This window comes from Melospiza georgiana, chromosome 3, assembly GCF_028018845.1.
Source record: "Melospiza georgiana isolate bMelGeo1 chromosome 3, bMelGeo1.pri, whole genome shotgun sequence".
NCBI lineage: Eukaryota > Metazoa > Chordata > Aves > Passeriformes > Passerellidae > Melospiza > Melospiza georgiana.
Genome location: NC_080432.1, coordinates 114,847,917 through 114,869,248, shown reverse-complemented (window position 1 = coordinate 114,869,248; position 21,332 = coordinate 114,847,917). Strand labels below are relative to the sequence as shown.

Sequence of the window (21,332 nt, the reverse complement as noted above, 5' to 3'; positions counted from 1 at the left end):
GTAGAGCTGCCTAATTACAAACCCTAAATTCCACCTTTAGTGGAAAACTGAGTTTTGCCATGTGCTGTGAGGGCACTTCTGTAACATGGACAGTTTCTACTGGGAGCTTGCAAACACATTAGGTGAGAATGAACTGGGCCTCCTTGCCTGTTATTGAACTTCATAAAAATTTTCTTTTTCTCCCCCTCACTTACATAAACCAGCTTTTGTTTTCTTTTTCTCTTTTCTTTCTGTTCATGACTATAACAACTTGCTTCCTTCATTATTTTTCTTTCAGTGTCTTGCTCTGTTTTCAAGGAATTGTACAGTTCCTGAAGAACTGAAGAACCAACTTCTAGACATTAGTCTTTCTAACAAACATCACAGAGATATTTGAAGAATTACTTGCACAAAAAAATCATTTGAGAAGCAAATTGTTCACAATTAGGATGCTGAGTCACCTCTACATCTATTAGATATTTTAAGTAGTGATTTGTCAATCAAAGCCAACAACTAAAGCTTATCTAAATAAAGGATTCATGTTTACCACTCGTGATGGTGTCACTAACAAGGAGAATAGAGCAATAGGAGTGAACATAGAGCAAAACAGTTTGTCCTGAGGACTTGATGTTCACACTAAATAATTTTCAGGAAGGTGTTATTTGTTGTAGGTCTAATCTGATCCAATTGCAGTTGGAACACATAAGTTTCAGTCTTGGAGCACATCTTCTGGTTAATTTCCTCTGAAAACAAACCTGTTCACTTGCTCTGAGATTATGTGGTGGGAACCAAAACACAGCAAACATGGATGACTGGGAAATCTCTTCAAAAGTGCACTCTGCATCCAGACCAAAATGTAAATGTGGATGCATTAGTGTTATATTGGCATTCTTTCTATTCCTTTTTTGTTTTCAAAAGTCGAAACCCAAGACACAAATATAAAAAAATATTATAAAGAAATCCTAAAAATAGAAATTCTGTGTTTCCAAACCCTTAAAAGTTTAGTAAATGTTTTAGAATGTTGGCATCCATGAAAATATACCTGACAGCTGGACAGATGCAATGGAGACTGTTCATGTGCCTATACTGCAGTCTTTGCTATGAAATACCAGTGGTCACAGTGGACCTATGATCTTCCTTGTCTGCCCTGTCTTTATTGCATGATTCAGGTCATCCATTGTCCAAGACACCTATTACTTCAGTGGGCTTGGTTCAAGCCCTCAGGGTATGTAATTACTCAGCTGACTAACGCCAGTAAGTTTTTGGAGATTTGCAGAGAACTATGATTGCACAATTCCAGAGAACCTGGGCCTTGCATGTGCACAGAGCTGTTCTGTTAGGGGTTTTAAAGGATTAAATGTAATAGTAGCATAGACTGAAACAGAATGTGTGATAATCTCAGTTAGCTTGCTTACTGGGCAGGAGCAGCTTGGAAGTGCACAGCATTTTCAGTGAAAAAACCTTTTGTCTGGTTAGATAAATATCCTCTTGTTCTTTAACAAAAATAAAGTTCATGTGTTGAGATTGCGTCGTGCTGGTTCCATAAAGCTTCCTTGAATATCTAGCTCCTTTGTTTTGCAGTGGTGTTTAATCACTTGCAGGATCATACACTCTTCAGCCATGCACATTATCCCTTAATTATATACGACTAAGCCCCTCTTGACTGTAAGACATGTTGTTTGTTCAAACGCACTTACAAATCCATTTTCTTATCAGTTCCTTGCCGAACATTTACACAACGGGGTACTGTTTAAATATGAAAATAAACCTTTTATAAAAAAAATTGTTTGACCCACCCACCTGGCCTCCATCTGTGATTGTTCTGTCTCTGCAATCTGTTGTCTGCTTTTCCTCAGCGTGTTCTTTATCTTTTTGGATGGCTGCTATCTTTGAGCGACTTTGTTGCCCCTCCCTATTTTCTCTGTGCTTAGTAGAAAGTGACATTTTCAAATCATAAGGATCAGCCAGGCAGATTTGATACGCTCTCTGCTATAAGACACACTTCTGTTCAGAGTATGCAATTAGTAAAGACAACTTCATTTCACAGTATCACAACTCATGCTGCACTATTTGGAATTAAAGCATTGTGTGAATCCAAGGAGTTTTATCATAAAAACTAGTACAGATAAATCTGTCAGAATTAGCAATGCTTTTCTTACCACATGCTTACTGAAACGCAGAAGTTTCTTCATGTTTTGTTCCAGTTCAGTTTCATGTCAGTGAATTACTATAGTAATGCTTTTCCTTTATATTTTTTTCATTAAAGGGGAGTTGTGTGTTTGTAATCCCTTAATAAACTGACACTCTAATCTTTAGATAAAGAGGTTAAATCCATTTTTATTTTAAAGGATTATAGTTAAATTCTTACAGAGACAGTTAAATTTCCAGTCTATGCACTGATAATTTTCTTATTGTCTTCTGTGAACCTGGATGGGAATTCTTTCTTAAAGAAATCAGAGTGTATTTTTTGTTTCCTTTCTGGCAGCATTTCTGTTTTTTCCCATTCCAAACCAAATGTAACTGTGGAGAACAGTTTCTTTTTTGCATTAAAGTTCCTTCAAAAGCACGACAATGGATTCAAGGGCATGAGCATACTTTTTTCTGAGTAAGTAGGACAATCAGCATTAGATGTAGAAATATCTGAGACCAGGATATGCAAGTAAAGTTATTTTTAGATTCTATAGCACTGTTGTGCTGAAGTGGAGTAATTTCTCTCTTGTGGGTTCTTAGAAGTTGGTCTTTTGTTTGGTTGGATTTGACTGCTGTATAATGATGGCCTTGAGGAATGTGTTACAGAAACCTGTGAAAAATTTTTCTGGATTGAGGCCTGGAGTGGTAATAGTAGGTCATTGTCCAAAGGAAACAAAAATGTGTTATTAAGTTATTTTAACTTCATTTCAATTGGAAAGCTTATAGAGATGCCTGCTTCTATTCTATTTCACAAGAAAGCCCTCCAGATTTATTTCTTGCCAGCCAATTATTAAGCACCATTACAGCTAAATTAAATTAAACATCCACAACAAGTTGACTGTCTCAAAGCTTCAGGAAGAAACAGAACAGATTCATTTGCAACACTTGCTTTACAGAGAAATTTATCCTTGAACCATGGGATCTGAGAGAGATCTGAGACTCCACAAAAAGACCTTCATTATTTCATTAATCCCAAAATTATTTCATGAAAAGATTTCACATTATCCGAGGTTTTCATAGGAAACTCTTAGATTTTATTTGTATCTGGAGAGTTGTAGGGCAGGATTTTTGGGATTTTTGGAGGGAATCATCTGTGTGAAGAGGGAGTCTGGCATGAAGACAGAATGATTAAGCTTATTGCTGTCGTCTCCACAGAAGTACAAGAAGCTACTCAGGTTATATTTTTACTACCTTTGCATTTTATTAATGCATTGATTAAACATTATTGCTGTAAGGAGTGTTTCTACTCCTTTTCCACTTTCTGCTCCATTTTGCAGCCCTTTTCCCCTGTGTTAGTGACTTCACAGACACTTAATGGCTGTAAACTGGATTGAGGAACCAATAAAACAGCATAAAAGTTAGTTTTACAGTAGAATGTCACAGGGCTTTATACATAAGGCTTTAGTGACATATTAATTATCTTGCCCATATAATAAATTTTTATTTTTTGCAGAAGTAGGTTGCTGTTGGGGAACTCCTTTGTCAGCATAGGTGTGTCTGCATTGTATTGTGGACATCAGTGTTGAGCATTTGAGCAAAACAGACTGCCTGAGTGTTCAGGCTTTTAGAGGCAAGTGTTAGGTGAACTTCATGGCATCCTGGTGAGGAAAACTTGGCCTAGTGTCCTCCACCTGGCCTGAGCCAACACTGTCCCACCCATAGCTGTCCATGGATGGGGTCAGGCGGGCAGGCCAAGATATGGATTCTCCTGGAAGATTGAAAAGGGCCAGACCCAGTCTTAGCCAGCCTGAGAAACACCCACCTGCAGGCATCTGCAGTTCCTGGGACAGCACGAGCCCTCTGTCCTCTGCAGCCACCACACCTGTCCATTGAGAAACAGCTCCAAAGCACGAAAGGTGAATTGTGAACCTTGATGCTGCACACTGAGATCTCCTAGAGTGGCAGATGTAATTGCTGACATATTTCAATGATAGACCAAAACTTACCCCTCTTTCTGTTACACCTCTGGTGGTAGTTTAGAAGTAACTAAACTGATTTTTAGTCAGTAAAGCTTTCATTGCATCTTCCCTTCCTCAGTTCATCTTGCTTCTCCTAGAGGTTTCTCAGTGCTGCTCACAGGAATGAAGAATAGGGGTAGCCAGGGAGTGAGTGAGAGGGCTTTTCAGATATTTGCAAACAATTTTTGTAAGGTTTGGTGAAAAAAGCACGGAGGGACTCTGATTAGAAGAGTCTGACAGCTGTGCTGGCAAGAGTATGGGTGTTCATTTGGCAAGGGAAATGAGAGCCCTTGTGGGGCTCATGAGGCATTAGAGATGCTCATGTCAGGGGACGTGTTCACTGCTCTGTATTAAAGCTTGTCATATCATAGTTGTGCTGGAGTGGTGCTGTGTAATAAGATTGCTATTTAGGGTGTGACCGTCTCTCTTTGTTTGTTTGATTTGGGGTAAGGAGGCTAAAAGATTCTAAAATAATGGAGTTTCTTAAAAAAATCAATAAGAGAGTGAAAAAAATCCCAGTTCTACCTAGTACTCAGTACTTTTGCATCCCACTGTACATTTTTACCTTTAATATCTAGGAATCATCTAATTATTTAGGTTGGAAAAGACCCTTGAGAGCATCATCTCTAACAGGAACCACAACACAGCCAAATCTACCACTTAACCATGTTCATGAGTGCCTCATCCATCTATCTTTTAAATACCTCTGGGGACAATGACTCAACTCCTTTCCTGGGCTGTCTATTCCTGTACTTGCAGCCCAGACAAGAAATTTTTTCTTACAGCCAAATTGAACCTCCTCTAGCACACCTTGAGGACATTTCCTCTTGTCCTGTTGGTTGTTATTTAGGAGAGGAGGCTGACCCACACCTCCATATAATCTCCTTTTGGGCAGCTGTAGAGAGTGATAAGATCTTCCCTGAACCTCCTTTTCTCCAGGGTGAGCAGCTGTGGTTCTCTCAGCTGCTTCTTATAAGACTTGTGCAGCCTGACCCTGGTGCTTTTCTCTGGGCTTGCTTCAGCACCTCAGTGTTCTTGTAGTCAGGGACCCAGGACTGAACACAGTAAGAGGTTAAAGATTTTCTCGTTAAATCCAAAGGCCTTTGCTACATTGGAAAGTCAGGTAAGAAGACACAGAATACAATGGAAATCTTGTTGGCTTGAAATTCAAAGACTTGTTTTAAAATTATTTAAAAATTATTTTCCAAATTATTTGTCAGTGATCAGATTTTACTGTATTTTTATTTAGAAAACAAGCAAACCCCAAACACTTGCCCCTCCCCTTCCCAAAATCAAATTTTTTCATTACTGTTTTGATGTTTTTCATTCTCTTTACAAAACAACAGGAAACCTTACCTAAGGCCCACTGGCAATACCAAATCCCAAGTGTGCATTGGACACCTCGAAATGTTAATTTGTGTATGGGCAGACAGGGCTGTACAGAACCTGTGTGAAATCAGAGTTTAGTCACAGAATTTCCCCTGTCAAAAGTCCCTGATGAACTCAGTGAGCTTTTTATTATTTAGGTGGCAATATTGTACAGGCTTCATTGTTTGAACTATGTCCTAGGATAGGGAAGCAAAAAAGTTAAAGAAAAATCTCATGAAAACAATCTATTGTATTAATTTCATCATCACCACTGGGTTGGGATGGGTGGGGGTTTTTTTGTTTTTGTTTTTATTTTTGTTTGGTTTTGTTTTTATTTTATTTCAGCTGTTTGAGTTGAATTTTATATCAACAAAAAACAAAACCAAACCAAGCAAAAAAAGCCAAAACAAAATCAAAAACCCAACCAAAAAATCATTACAAGAATGTGACAAGTTTAGCATGATTTTTTTGTTTATCTGTATAGAAAATAAGCTTACATCCAAGTTTGCACAGCAAATTTCTTTTTGTTACAGCAGTTCTCTGTTGTCTGCTGATTCATCCAGAGATGTGTTATTCTGCTCAGTTAGATAATCATACAAATTTCCTATCAGACCATCATAGCTTTCACAACATAAAGCTATGGTAACAAAATAAAGCTAACATACAAGCTACATAAACCTAACATACAAGCTACATGGTTTGTAGTTTTAGATTTGCTGAATTCTTAGTCACTATAGTTTTAAAAGATTCTTTTTTTAGTAAAAATTTCAAATGTTTTTAACTGAATATTACCATTTTAATATAAGAGGAAGGAACAATAACCAAAACATAAAGATGCAGAAGCTATCTGCATCTTTATCCTCAATTTTCTGACTGGTTGAGAAGCTTCTGTGGAAGACAGATAAAATTTACACTGCTGACAATATTTCAGGCATGTAGGCATGTGTTCTTTTTTTTGTGGTGAACCCATACCACGTCCTGCAAAGTGTGGAGCCTTTGCTGCCAGACTGGCTAATGACTGAGCTGTCACTCAGCTCTGAGCAGAAGCTAAACCTAAACTTGAGGGAAGGGCATGGTTGCACAAAAGGGGAGAAATAGGAAAAGAATGAACAGGAAACCCATAATATCTCTTCTCCTTTAATTTTCTAACCCACCTTTCAGTTTTGAGCTCTGTAGCAGAGTAACAGAGTTACATACCTCTGCTTTTTTAGTGTGTTTGTATCTCTCACACGTTCATTTCCCCCAGTTTTCATGGTGGCTTTGTATTTGTCATTTCCAGGAAAGTTAATGAGAGGCACATGCCTTATCCTTGTATAGTGAGAATTTAGAGAAACATTATGTCATAGCCTCAATGCACAACTTTTAACTCACCCAGTTAATTAATTCTCCTCAGAATATTATAGCGTGTCTTTAATTGCCATTTTGATGTGGTCTTTTATGTGCGGATTCGGAATGATTAGATTCAAAGTAATTTTGCTGTAACAGTATAGTGACATTGGTATATTCTTTGATTTGTAGGATATGTTCTTCAATCTGATTACCTTGTCCTTGTCTATAAATTAGCCAGGAAAACAGCAGAGGAGTGCTTGGCGCCTCTGTTTCTTTGCAGCTAGATAAGTTAAAAAGACACGTATGCTGTCAGGCTTACTTTCAGGGCTCTGTTTTGTTTGGTTTTCGTTTTTTTTTTTAAGCAGATTTACAGAGAGGTGAAGCTTTCACTTCATTCAGTGGAAAAATCAGAGCAAGTTGCTATTACCTAGCAAGCGTTCTCTTTCTGGATCTCTGTGTTTGTGACCAGCAGTATGTGAGCATCTCTCAAAAGACATTAGCAGGATTTTGGAAAACAAGAGCATCATAGGCTTGGAAAATGAATATGAGGTCTGAGAGATTCCTGACAGGCAACAACAAACATTCAGTGAATGATGGTATGTGGCCTTGGGACAACCCTATTTAGATATGTCATTCACACTATAGCTTAGGTACCATTAAAAGTCCTGAGTTTACTCTGAATAAAACATACCACATAGTTCCTTAGTTGAAACGTGAATAATCTTTAGATGTTATTGCAGTTTAAAAATCAAGCTAAAATAAACTTCTTTTTCAGTTAGACATTTAGCACTGCATAGTAGTTAGACAAAATACTGTAGTCTAAGCTCCTTATAAAACAATATATATTAGGTGCCAGAGAAGGCATAACAGATGCCATCTCTCACCATAAAAGTAATTTACAGTTTCAAACATAGCCGTGACTGGAACATACACAAATTATTGGAAAAGGGGATCAGAGGTTATGAAGTCTCTTTTTGTTACTAGATTTCTTGTGTCTAATATTTCACATTGAAATCTGCAGTTGGGACTTGTTTTATAAAGGTTTGCTTTCAGTTTATCTAAACTTTTTGGAGACTTCAGCTACAAAGTGCCTTTGGCCAATGTGATCTACCAGCCAAGTGTCCCACAAGAGAACAGTGCCCCCAAAATGTTTTAAATTTTTTTTTTCTTGACACTGTGAAAGGTTAAACCTTTTGCATTTCTAATGTCTCCCATGCCAAATTGTCATGTGTTTGTAGCAGGTTAATACAGAAGGGGGTTGACAAATCTTTCTATAATCACTACCCCATGTTGCTTTTTATCCTCGTCTGCTGCTCATTTTGGTTGTGAAAAACCCTAATATATCAGTGACAGGAGGTCTGGATTTGTGGCTTACTGTTATAATTACTCCCACTGAGGCACTGTCAATAGGATTAAAATAAAGATTCTAGACCTGTCCATCGTAGATGAGGTCAGCAACACTAGCAGTGGGAGTACTGTTTCTGCAAGCTGTGCTTTTAGTCCTGAGTTATGGAACCATAGACACTATTATGAAGCAAATATTTGAAAGCTCCAGTGGAGAAAGACCAGTTCTTTTTTTTTTTTTTTTTTTCCTGCATTAGCTAAACTATCCATCTGTAATAAATAATCTAAAAGCATCCATCTATGTCCTGGCCATACATATATGTATGTTAATTTTCAAATGTATCTGAGCCCCAGAGAGTTTCAATTACAGAACAATCCATTTTGCATTTTATAATTAATAAAGTCTTTGCAGCTGCATAACTTCATCCAGGAAACATCTGCATGCACTCTTTGTGTATACATCATTTCTGTGAAAAGAGGGTTAGCTGAATTCTCTTTAATTTTCTCAGGCTTGGAGAAGGTAGAAAGGTAGGGAGTTGATTAAGATAATGGAAACAAATCATAAAAATGGCAAGTCATGCCCACACAGATATTAAACAAATTCTACTCACTGCTTGTAGGAAAAAATACAATGCATAGGATCAGTTATAGTCAACTTATTCAAGTGAGGAGAGAAAAGGACTCGGGGGAAAACCTGAGCCCTTCCGCATGGGCAGTCACTCTCCCAGGGTTCTCCGTGGGACCAGCCTGGTACCCTGAGTTCATAGGTAATACTGATGTTGTTGAAAATCTGTGATTACTCCTTTGTCATCCTTTGACACTGGCTCTGAAAAATGTTGTTTTTTAAACATTAGTTTCATCTTAGCTTGCATAAAACTGTCACACCACCAAGGCTTACTAGTGATGGCAAACTCAGGGAATGGTGTGCAAACCAGAGTAAATAGACAGGCTCTCTTGCTCTGCTAGCACAGTATGCCTTCTTTATTCTTATCCTCCTACACCAGTCTACTTTTTTATAATGGGATTAAACAGTAATTAGTGCATTCACCTCTTTAATTATTTTCATATAAACTCAAAAGTTAATTATCAAAAGCCATGTTCAATCAAGTGTCTGACATGCTGAAACAATTGTGGGGCCTTTAAGTCTTGAGCTAATATACCACCTGGAAGCCTTACACTTTGAAAAATGGAGGTTTTTAAAAAATTGTTTATTGTAGTAGCAAATAATTTGCTTGATTAATGTGTCAGTGCCCTATAACTGTTTATTCTTTCTCCTTTGCTTATATAAACAGTAATTGTTACATATGTCACTCATTTCCCTCGCCATATTTCCATCATTGCTCCCAGTTTAAGTTCCCTAGCTATCCTAGACCCAAAATGAATCTCATAGTGTTTTACAGTGAGAAGGCTACATAAAAATGAATAGTACTTTACACATCCTTGTTTTCCTTTCTTCCATCACACAAGTGGGACTCCAGACTGCTGTTTGTCGCCATCTACATCTGCTTTTATTCCCTTCTCCAGAGGTCCTTGGACTTTTTTTTATACATGGGAAAAGAAACATATACATTATTTGATCTCTAGCAGGCCACTAAAGCATGTGATGAGCTCACAGCAGAGAAGCTGCTGTTTTTCTCCATTAGGTGCAGTCGGCAGCTTATGCCGCAGATGTGGCATCATAGTGCTTGTTAGAGTGTGTTAATTCCTCAGTATTTAGCTTTGGCTTTGCAAAATTCCATTCTTTACAGTATTTGTGTAGCCTCTTAAGGGATCCCAAACATACTGGCTAAAAATGTTTGCAAATGCCCTGGCTTCAGCATATGCTGAGCACGTTTCCAAGTGGGCACTGCGCCCTGATGCCTCAGCCGTGCCAGCCCCCCTGCCACCATACATCCTTGTTATGGCTGAGTGCTACTGGGTGTGCCAGAAGAAAGCAACTTAGTCCAAGCCCAGAAAGACTGCTGGTATGATTTTCTGGAGGGTGTCTCATAGTATAGTGTACTGCTTTATCTAGGGCTTCCTCAGTCTCAAGCCCCAGCTCCAGGAAAGCTCTGTTGTGCGAGAGATTTTGTTCATATTGTCTTTGTAGTTCACACTGAAATTCTGCCAGCTTCCCAACAAGAAAAATCTCAGTTTCATGGAGGAGTTGAGAAAATTTGCCCTGAGGAGCAGCCATGGCTATTGGAGATAAGTGAACAAGTCCATGGAGCTGGCCAGCCCTGGGAGGGTCAGTGATGGACAGTCCCAAAAAGTTTTGAGGCTAAGATACGAAGCAAAGAATTGTGCCTTGACTGAAACAACACTTTCGTCTGTATTTATTGTTGATTTTGTAGTATATAAGGAAAGAAAACCGAATTGTGTTGTTTTAAGCTGGTTGAGGTCAGGCAGGTAGGTGCTGTTCTGTGTCTCTGTGCTGTCAGTAACATGTAAGACTTTGGAGCAGCTGTTAGAACAAAATAGAAGCTTCATCTGGGAAGAGCTGTTCTAATAAATTAGCAGCCTTAAATGACACAGCAGAGTGAATGGAAGAGAGTTGTATTTTGTGCTGCCTTTCTCCCCACCCCTGCACTGCCATTTGTCATACCCCAGAAGCCTTTCAGTTGCAAAACTACTGCTGGATCTTAGCTTCCTTGAGGAACACCAAATGAGTGCACATTTTAATCAGATCAGCAATGATGAGGATTAAAACTACAGCATCAGAGTGCCATCTGACCAGTTATATCCCCCTGCATATCTTCTGTCATTGCTTGAGTTCTGTGCCTTGACTTATAATTTAGGCTCCCTTTATAGGGAAGAAGTGCAGCTAATGAGAGCTTTTCTGTACTAATGAAATGAAATATTAAAATAGATATGTGATCAAATATCATTTGAGTTGCCTGAAGCTTTGCCATGAGATACTTTTGGGAAAGAATAGCTGTATTTATCACCTTTAGATTTGCATGTACAGAGCTCTGAGTGTTGTTTGGCTACTGTGTTTGTTTTTGTTTTTTTGCAATTAAGATTTTTAGTGTTCCTTATGGAGGTAGCAGCAGTGGGGATTTTATACCACCTGTCCCTGTAATCTTAAAAATATTACATGAAGAACTAAATTGAATCAAAATATGTAGAACTAAAATAGTGTAGAGCAAAACAATCTATCTAAATTACTCATAAAATAAAAAAAAAAATCCACCATTGCAATTTGGCAAGGAAGGACAAAAAAAGGGAATGGAAAAAACAATCAAACCAGTATTTTTGAATTATTCTTTCCCATCTGTTATCTGTGTAGCTGACTGGCAAGTTCTCACACCTTCATAAGTGGTCTGTGCAACACCATGTTAGGAGAGTTTTCAGTTGTAATTTTCTTTGCAAGGACAATGGTATGTGTTAAGAACAGATAAGGACCCGTAGGCCCCCAGGTCTTAAGCAATAGAAGTATTCTACTGTTAGCCTGAAAAAAAAAAAAAAGTGAGAAATTTAATTTTATGAAGAAAGATGGGAGTGTACAGTCCTGCATGTCCTCCTTAGTCCTGCATGTCCTCCTTTCTGAAGAACTACAAAGTTTTTAAAAATCCAATTTAAAAGTGCAGTTTTCATACTGTTAAAAAATTCAGTTCTAGAATATTCTGCCCCTTATATCTCTAAGATTTATAAGTTAAAGGAGTGGTTATTAAAAGTGGTCACAAGCCTCTTAGTGGACAAAAAGCTGATGGAATGGTAGCATGATATGAATGCCTGAACCTGCTGCCTGTGTTATGCTGTGCAGGACAATAATTGGCTTTCAGTCATGTAAACTAGCCACAGACACTCAGATCCTTTGAGCTCTAACAAGAAATGAAATGCACACTTACTTTAAATAGTGAGTGACTAAGCATATAAATGTCTTGATCAAGTCATCAGCAAAAAACAAACAAACAAACAAAAAAAAACACCAACAAAAAACCAAACCAAAAGTTAAAAGGAGGCTTCTGTTTACGTTTTTTTATTTCTGTCTGAAATCTTTATTTTACTCTCTGCATCTTTGCTGTGCAATGTTCCCTGCTGAGAAGGACAGACTGGAAACACAGTAGGGAACTTTGCCTTTTAAGTTGCTCTTTGCTTTGCAGAGGACTGCATGTTGGAAGTTCCGGGGTATTTGTCCAGTGTTTTGTTTGGTGTAAGAGGAACATGACAATTTAAGAAAGGCAGGAAACTATTATGTGGTAATTTTAGCTACATTTCTATTGCAAGTAATAAAAAAGTGGACACAAGTTTAAATGCATTTCTTAAGGTACGGGTATACAAATCTGTTCAGCTTTTGTGCGCTTCGGTCAGAAAATTCTGAAACAACCTTGGATGAAGCTAAAAAAGGATAATTTTGAGGTGAATTTGCCACATGCCTGTTGAATTCACAGGTCATGTTTATCTAAAGTGCTTCTCTAAAATTCTTTTTGTTGTCTTTTCTAAAGAGCATATATAACAGCTCCTGTGGCAAAATCAAGCTATAGCACATTTTACATACAGGACTAGATTTTCTTCTAATGCAAACTTGTGCCCCTTTGTCAAAATCGAAGGCTACAAGCTTTGCATGCTAATTGGCTCTGCCAAATAATTTAGCTTCCATCCACTGGGCTGTTTTTTAGCACAACAAACTGTAAATGTTATGGCTATTTTAAGCATATTTTTCTTAAAAAGCTTAGTATATTGATAGACTAATAGACAGTCCGAATGTCCTACTGTTGTTATCCATTGTTGATTTACATAATTCACCAGCTTTTATCTGTTGTTGTTCTTAATTATTGCTGCATTTATTTTTTTTCTCTGCTGCATAAAATTAATCAGACTAATATGACTCATGTTGCTTTAGCAACACTGTGGGTCCAGTCCAAGGGCTGTTAAAGTCAAAGGTACTCCTCATTGACATAGCGAGCTTTGGATAAAGTTCATTGTTTTCATGCTCTTTCCATCACTGCAGTACCAGACAACTGAAATAACCGTTCCAAATATCAGTGTCTTTTGATACTTTGCATTTCTGTTCTGAGAAAATATCCAAGCAAATATGAATGTAACCAAAGTAAATTCTCTCCCTCTGAATACAGAATGACTATTTAACTAGATTTAATATTTTGATACCCAGTACAAAGTTTCACCCTCTGTCCCTTGCCTTTGCATACAGGTGATAGCTTAAGAAGGTTAGATTGTCTGTTAGGGTTGGAAGGAAAAAAAAAAAAAAGAGTTAAATAGTCTGGTTGAAAATACTTCTGCCTTATGAGAAGGTTCTGGAGGACTTTTGTGTTTTGTTTTGCATGTTGACGGTGTTTGTAAGTTTGCCTGTAACCTTGGTGTTGAAACTGAGTCTTAATCTGTTTTCAGTTTTAGTGTTGTTGGATCCCCACTTCTCTCTTCCTCATTCCTTACAGTTCTCATAGTTTATACATTCTTAAGTTGTCTGTCTAGGTTGCAGTGCTCTGCTTGCAAGTCTAATAGTTGATGTCTTTCATGTGTGTTTCTGCCTTGGGAACTGTGGCAGTAGCTGCAAGAAGTATTTCTAAACATCGGCGTTGTAACACAACACATTTTTTGGGTTCACAGTGAACAAACCAAAGCAAGAAGTTCTCTTGTTTTTCCTGTTGTCTTCCTTTTGTCTTTTTCTTGAAAGTTTTAATAAGTTAATTTCAACCTACTTGTGTCCTTCTGTGAAACTGGGAAAACCAATTGAGAAGTTTGTGCTGTCTGCTTTCTTCCTCTTTCTTAATGTTCTTACCAGAGTCGTCTTTTAAGCAAAAGTTCATGCCTCATTCTTTCCTCAGGATCAGGGATTTCTTGGATTCTTTGGATTTCTGAAATCAGGGAAGAATAAATTTTGCTCCAAAACAACTAGTTCAGATACTGCAAACGCTTCAGTGGCCTTGCAGCAGATCTCTAGAGTGTTTTCCTTTTGTTTAGGCCTATTGCAGGCCCCCAGATATTTCACAACATTATTGTACTTTTCTTTGGTGAAAAACAGATCCTTCTTGTATTTATGTGGCCCTCTGTTTTTAAAAATTGTACTACTAGCTGTTGTGATACATATAGTATATCCTTGAACTCATAAAATTGCCACAAAATCATTAACAGCATCATCTGAAGAAAAAGAAATTGTGAGCATATCTTGCTTGAGCCAACATAACAGAGTGGGCAGTTTAGGTGTTTACAGAAATGTGTACCTCATGTGACAGAAGCAAAAAAAAGAGAGGATAGAATTCCCTGCAAATCGAAATCTTAATTTGTTTTGTTCTGCTTTAGCTTGTGGCCGTGGGTTCTACAAATCCTCCTCGCAAGATCTGCAGTGCTCCCGCTGCCCCACTCACAGCTTCTCTGACAAGGAAGGATCTTCCAGATGCGACTGTGAGGATAGCTATTACAGAGCACCTTCTGATCCACCATATGTCGCATGCACAAGTGAGTGAGTCATGAATTTAATGGTAAAGGACGTTGCTTAACCAACCAGGTGCAGCCACTTGCAGCGAGTAGTTTTGTCTGGCTTTTCCTGGGTTTGAAAAGTACATTTGCAATGGTAAAAGAAACTGAGAGGCAGAAAAAGCGTTGACAGTGAATACAGAATCAGCATAAATATAATTTTCAAGTTTGCTTGGTACAGCTTTGGAAAACATTGCATGTTGCATAAGTGCCTAACTCACTGTAATAGATATAATATAGGCCCAGTTCTCCCTAAATTGTTGCAGACAATATGCGTTATGTGATATAATACCAAAATTAGTAATGTGAAAAATGAAAAGTAGCCTCTGTGGAGCTGCGCTTTGATTGAACTGTAATTGGATCTGACTTAACCTTCTAACTGCAAATAGATTGGCTGACACAGATTGGTGGTTCAAATAGTGGAAGTCTCGTAAATTCAAAATATCACTAAATATCTCTGTAAATCATATCAGAGCTGATAACAAAAGACTAGATGCAGCTTCTGCAGCATGTTTAGAAGAGATGAACAAACCCCATATGTAGAAAACCTGTAAAAGAGAACTTTTAAAGTATATTAACTATTCCTTTTAATTATGTAGAAGAGAAACAGCTAAAAATCAGTTGCAGTAAATATAGACAGTTGTTATTCTGATGTCTTAATGGAAAATAAATAAAGCTCTTATCAAATGAGTTCAAGAATGCTTTTATATAGCCTGTACTGAAAATACTGAAATGTTTATGTGAAGGAAAATGCTTCAAGTGTTTTCTGTCTCAGTAATTAAAATGCTACCTGTGTGTCCCGCTGTGGTTTTGTGCAATTACCCTGGACTTCTTTGTGTATTCTGCAGGACCTCCATCTGCACCACAGAACCTGATTTTCAATATCAACCAGACGACGGTGAGTTTGGAGTGGAGTCCTCCCGCGGACAACGGGGGCAGGAGCGACGTGACCTACCGCATCCTGTGCAAGCGGTGCAGCTGGGAGCAGGGCGAGTGCGTTCCCTGTGGGAGCAACATCGGATACATGCCCCAGCAAACTGGATTAGTAGATAACTATGTCACTGTCATGGACCTGCTAGCTCACGCTAACTACACCTTTGAAGTGGAAGCTGTGAATGGGGTTTCTGACTTGAGCCGCTCCCAGAGGCTTTTTGCAGCTGTCAGTATTACCACCGGCCAAGCAGGTAAGCTTTCATCACCTGCGAATCTCAGCACCGTGAGGCTGAGAGAAACTTGGAACGTGCAAACTGTAGGTGCAGTAAATCAGGAGCATGTTTGGTGTGCTCTGGCTCGTTAATCTTTTCGCCTTGCCAGCTATTTAATTTGAGCTTGTACTATTTCAGGATAACCTGTCCTGTTTCTTGACCTCAGGATTGCTTTCAGAAAGCATTCACAGAAGACTTAAAGAAGACGTGCAGCTTTTTTTATAAAATAGAGTTTCTAAACTTAGGAACTTTTTTTTTTTTATTTTGTTCTCACTTCATTATAGTTAATTCCCTAGTATTTGAAGATAAAAAAATGTATGTGAGAGTTCTATGCAGACTTCCTTTTTGAATTTTTAAAACATGTATGGGACTCCTAGATCACTGGAAGATGATTTGGATTTCTGATGGTGTTTTCAGTGTTTGCCCTCAGGACAATATTTCTGATTTATCTTATATTTCCAGATATTTGATTATGAGATGCAATGACAATGTGCTGATTATTCTTTGTTTCTTCTATTTATCATAATCTGACAGGTGAAATGTCAGGGGAAATAAAATCAAACCAGCATATCACCCCAGGGAAAAAAAGGGCTTTAGTTGTCTGCAGCTGAACAAAAAAAAAAAAAAAAAAGAATTCTCAGATTTAGGTTTCTGAACTGGCCAGTTGCTTTTTGATAAAATTACAGACAATAGTATGCTGTGTTCCTAAAGGGAGGATAGTAAAGCTAACCTTTTGTAATTTTAACAGTCTTAAACAAAATATTATTTGCAAGATCTGTCTTTTAAAGAAATATTAAATAGTATTTTTACTATTACTTTTCATGGTAAAAGAAAATATAAAGTGAATAACGAATGTGATTCTTCCTGTAAGAACAGCTGACTAATATTTTAAAGGATACTTCATACTTATGTCTTGGAGGAAATTTCAATGACTGCGAATCATGGGTTTGTTTTTTTTAGTGCAGTAGAAATGATCCCCTAAAGTAATGTTTTGAACTAAGAACAAACTCACCAAACAGGATAAACAAACAAGAAAAACTGTAATTATTTTGTACTTTAAAGATAATAATCTCAAAAACAAAAAAAAGGGACAAGAGATTTAGTTCAAAACCTTCCTTCCTTCCCCCCAAATTTAGGATAGTTGATATGGCTGTTGAAGTTAGGCTGGAGTGTTTAATCTCCCTATAGTGCTTTTATGGATTCCAAGAGCATGTTTTGCATTATTTTGGAGCCATCTTTGTGGCTGAAAGGATTGGTCTCTGTGTTCATTCAGTTCTTGAAGTTTATGATGAGATTTTCAGCACAGAAAACTTACTCTGAGACTATTTTTGTACCACAGATGATATTATTTTGGCACCATGATTTTTCATCTTCAAAATAATTCTCCAAACATGCACAGGCGGACAGTGTTCTGCTCTCTAGATGACTGTACAGAGCTATCACATGAAGAAGAGGATTTGGACTTTTTCTTATTTAGCTGAATCAAATTGGCTTTACTTCATGTGCTTTGATGGTTCAGTGGCACACAGGGTAAAGGAAGAACCAGTGCAATTTAGTGGCTAGTACCACATCTCAATGAGATGGAAAAGCCTTTATCAAAAGTTTGTTGTGCTTTCTCCAGGACAGCTCATTATTGTTCATCATTTTGTGTTGCCATAGTCAAGGATTTAGAAGGTTTTTATTAGGCCTGAAGCTGTAATATGGTTATCCTGGTCTATCTTAAGTGTAACACAAGCTGTGTGATTTTATGAAATGATCCTCACATCCAGCCCAGAGATGTTAGTGACACTATAGCTTGCATATATATTAGAGGCAGCATCTAGGCTTTACTAAAGATGTAATCAAAAATCTTCAACATCCTAGACAAGCTTTGTAAGACCATGAGGTGGGAGATCTGACTCTGTTCCTTCCCTGCTCTCTACTTTCCTGTGGGATTGCACACAGACCAGATTTGACACTGTTTAGAGAAAGGGTATGACTGAAGCTTTGCCTGTTTAGCACTTCTGAATGTAAAGATTTAGAGGCTTCCAATTTGGCACCTAAATGGAATATACATGGAGGACAGATTTTGGAAGAAAAAAATGGCTTTAAGCTCTTTTTGTTGCAGTTTTCTCTGTAAAATGAAGGTAACCTTCATTTTTCCTTATGAAGCTTTTCAAGATTTTCTGATTAGAAGTGCCACATTAATGCAGCTTTTTTTTCACAGAATCTCAAAATTTGTGTTAAAGAAAATACAGACGTTCAGAACAAATGCATTTAGCAAAAGACCTCTTCTACATTATTTTTGCAACAGCATGTTTTGGATCCTAATGCTGATTTCTTTGATTTCTCAAGGAGGAAAATATTTTAGGTGGAACAGATTGATGACTATAATTGAACAGAAAGAGACTGGTTGCTCAAAGGAAACTGTTATGCTTCTGTGTTTCTCTTTTATTTTACTATAGAGAGAAAGAAAATGTTGGATTTATTTATAGCCAAGTAAACTAGGATTCATGCAGCTCTCATTTGTTCCTGTGTGACTGTTCTATACTTCTGGAAAAACTGACTTTTTTCTGTGCCCATATTGCTTTTTATGTGTGTAAATGTGTCTAACTAAACCTTCTTCACATGTTATTATGCTAACACAATAGGTGGCTATATATAATTACTGGGTTCACCAGTTGCACAGAGGATTGCAATGAGATTTTCCCTTTGTAGTTTTGGTTTAATTGAATTGCTCCTTTGTGTCCATAGTCCCAAAATTCAAATCATTGTGTAATGATAACAGGAAATTATTGATAAAAGAATGGGGTTATAGAATACATTCAGTGTTTCTTCGCCCACATGTAACAAGCTTCTGATGACACAAAGAGAGCATGCCACATAAAAGAGCCAGGTGGTGGATAAAAACCTATTTATATTTGTGAAAATAATACAATAAAATGACTGCAAGTGGGTAGGTATCATTTCACATCACTTATATATATATTTATATATATACACGTATGACACATTGCTGTTCATTCCTTGTTTTAAAAAGACTTTGTGACTAGGCTATCAATTGTCATGCAGCTTAGTTTTATGCTTCAGCCAAGAACCATGAGGCTTTTGGTTTTGCTTTGTTTTCTTTTTTTCTGACAAGATTAAGTACACAAAGTGCCCTAGGAGTAAACCATCTTGTTTCATATCTGGCCTATCCCACACCATATAAAGAATGCAGGATGCCATCCCAGTACTGCAAGCTGATCTATGGGAACCCCTGCATCCGTGTAGAATTCAGACTTGAATGCGAATAAACTCTAGTTACAATAAACAAATAAAGAGCTGCACCTGGCGAACAGCTGACAAGCCCTACCTTTGGAAGAATGGGTTTTTACCAAAGATAAAATTGACCACTTCCCTGATAAGATATTCCCCCTTCAGTTGCACTGGTAGTTCCTTTGGATCCATCAAATTCCTTACCAAATTTTACATTTTTTCCATGCAACATCCAAAAGGTGAAATTGAGTAGGTTTCACTGCAGATGAATATTTGTTCTATTTTGGCGTCCATGCATTTTCATTTTACAAAATACGCTTCAATAATAATTTTATAATTTTTCTTTTGACATTTTTGCAAAGATAGTGTGTTTTTAAAACTGTCTTTCTGCATCCTTTCCTCTAGGGTCTTTCTGAATTAACAATGGCCTCATCTCTGGAAAGGAGTTGTATACACCCAACCTTCCCTGGCCTTGATAAAACTTAGGTTATTTTGAATGAATACCAAAATTTATCAGGGTTTGAGAAAATATGTGTCCTGAGCCAGTTTAAATTGCCTTTATAGTCATTGAAAAGAAAAAAATCACATCCAAGGGGACTCTCATCATGCCTTATTACTGTAACTAACTAAGACAAACAGAAGTTAAAATGCAATGCCGATAACTGTCCCTAAATGTACTCATTGCTCTTGGGCAGGGAGCACTTGTTAATGCTTGCTGCTTCTTCACAGCAAGAACAGGGTGCCCCATAGCACTCTTAGGTCATGCTGTGCCTTCACATGCACTTAATGCTGACCGCTTCAAGTGGTTAAAAACCCCTGATCCAGTTCCATAATCAAGGCTTACTCTTGAAAAATATTGGTTTTTAGTAACAATTTCCTTTGTATATGTTGATTTGCTGCTATTCCATTTTTACATCTTAGAGTTCAGTTTTAAGACCTTTTCCTACAAAAAAAAGCAGATTCCAAATTTCACAGTTAAAAAAAAGGAAGCTGAATTTGTCAAATTGGCATTAACCCAGCAACTTGAACTGAAAAAAATATTGCATGCTATAAGATCATGACTATTATCAGCAGCACCGTTGATTTACATGACAAGAAGAAATGGCTGAATGCATAAATGCAAATCTGTGGGATGGGTTCTGCCTTTCTTAGCTAATTCTGAAGTCTCTCTAAACAAGAGAGACACTTCACATTCTCTCATGTTACATTCTCCTTTCATTCTTGCTGCTTATAATTTTTCTTTTCTTTGTTTCTTTACTCTTTTTTCCCAGCTCTCAATTATCCCTACTCATTTTTTAAGGTCTCTTCTTTCATAGTCTCTGCGCTACTGACTATTTACTTGTTTCCTGTTCCTGTCAGTCTCAGTTCAGGCTGGCTTTTCTTCAGTGATGCGCTGTCCCCAGCAGAGGCAGCAGCCGAGAGGATTGGTGCTGCAGCTTTCCCAGCCACTGTCACCCCAGTGCTCTAGTCCTGGATTGGTGCTGCAGCTTTCCCAGCCACTGTCACCCCAGTGCTCTAGTCCTGGATTGGTGCTGCAGCTTTCCCAGTGACTGTCACCTAGTCCTGGATTGGTGCTGCAGCTTTCCCAGCTTTCCCCATCACTGTCACCCCAGTGCTCTAGTCCTGGATTGGTGCTGCAGCTTTCCCCGTCACTGTCACCTCAGTGCTCCAGTCCTGGATTGGTGCTGCAGCTTTCCCAGCCACTGTGACCCCAGTGCTCTAGTCCTGGGTTGGTGCTGCAGCTTTCCCAGCTTTCCCCATCACTGTCACCCCAGTGCTCTAGTCCTGGATTGGTGCTGCAGCTTTCCCCGTCACTGTGACCCCAGTGCTCTAGTCCTGGATTGGTGCTGCAGCTTTCCCCGTCACTGTGACCCCAGTGCTCTAGTCCTGGATTGGTGCTGCAGCTTTCCCAGTCACTGTGGCCTCAGTGCTCCAGTCCTGGATTGGTGCTGCAGCTTTCCCCGTCACTGTGACCCCAGTGCTCTAGTCCTGGATTGGTGCTGCAGCTTTCCCCGTCACTGTGACCCCAGTGCTCTAGTCCTGGGTTGGTGCTGCAGCTTTCCCAGTGACTGTGACCACAGTGCTCTAGTCCTGGGTTGGTGCTGCAGCTTTTCCAGTCACTGTCACCTCAGTGCTCCAGTCCTGGATTGGTGCTGCAGCTTTCCCAGTCACTGTGGCCTCAGTGCTCCAGTCCTGGATTGGTGCTGCAGCTTTCCCAGCCACTGTCACCCCAGTGCTCTAGTCCTGGATTGGTGCTGCAGCTTTCCCCATCACTGTGACCCCAGTGCTCTAGTCCTGGGTTGGT

At 38.5% G+C, this 21,332-nt stretch overlaps 1 protein-coding gene across 5 annotated transcripts in view; it reads left to right on the top strand.

Annotated features, from left to right (window-relative positions):
• EPHA7 (EPH receptor A7) overlaps positions 1-21,332 on the top strand; it is a 165,747-nt gene that overhangs the window by 40,093 nt on the left and 104,322 nt on the right. For all 5 annotated transcript variants that reach the window (XM_058021174.1, XM_058021177.1, XM_058021173.1 and 2 more), the window contains exons 4-5: positions 14,412-14,567; positions 15,434-15,769. In XM_058021174.1, coding sequence (XP_057877157.1) covers positions 14,412-14,567; positions 15,434-15,769 — 492 coding nt within the window. The remainder of the gene's footprint in view (positions 1-14,411; positions 14,568-15,433; positions 15,770-21,332) is intronic.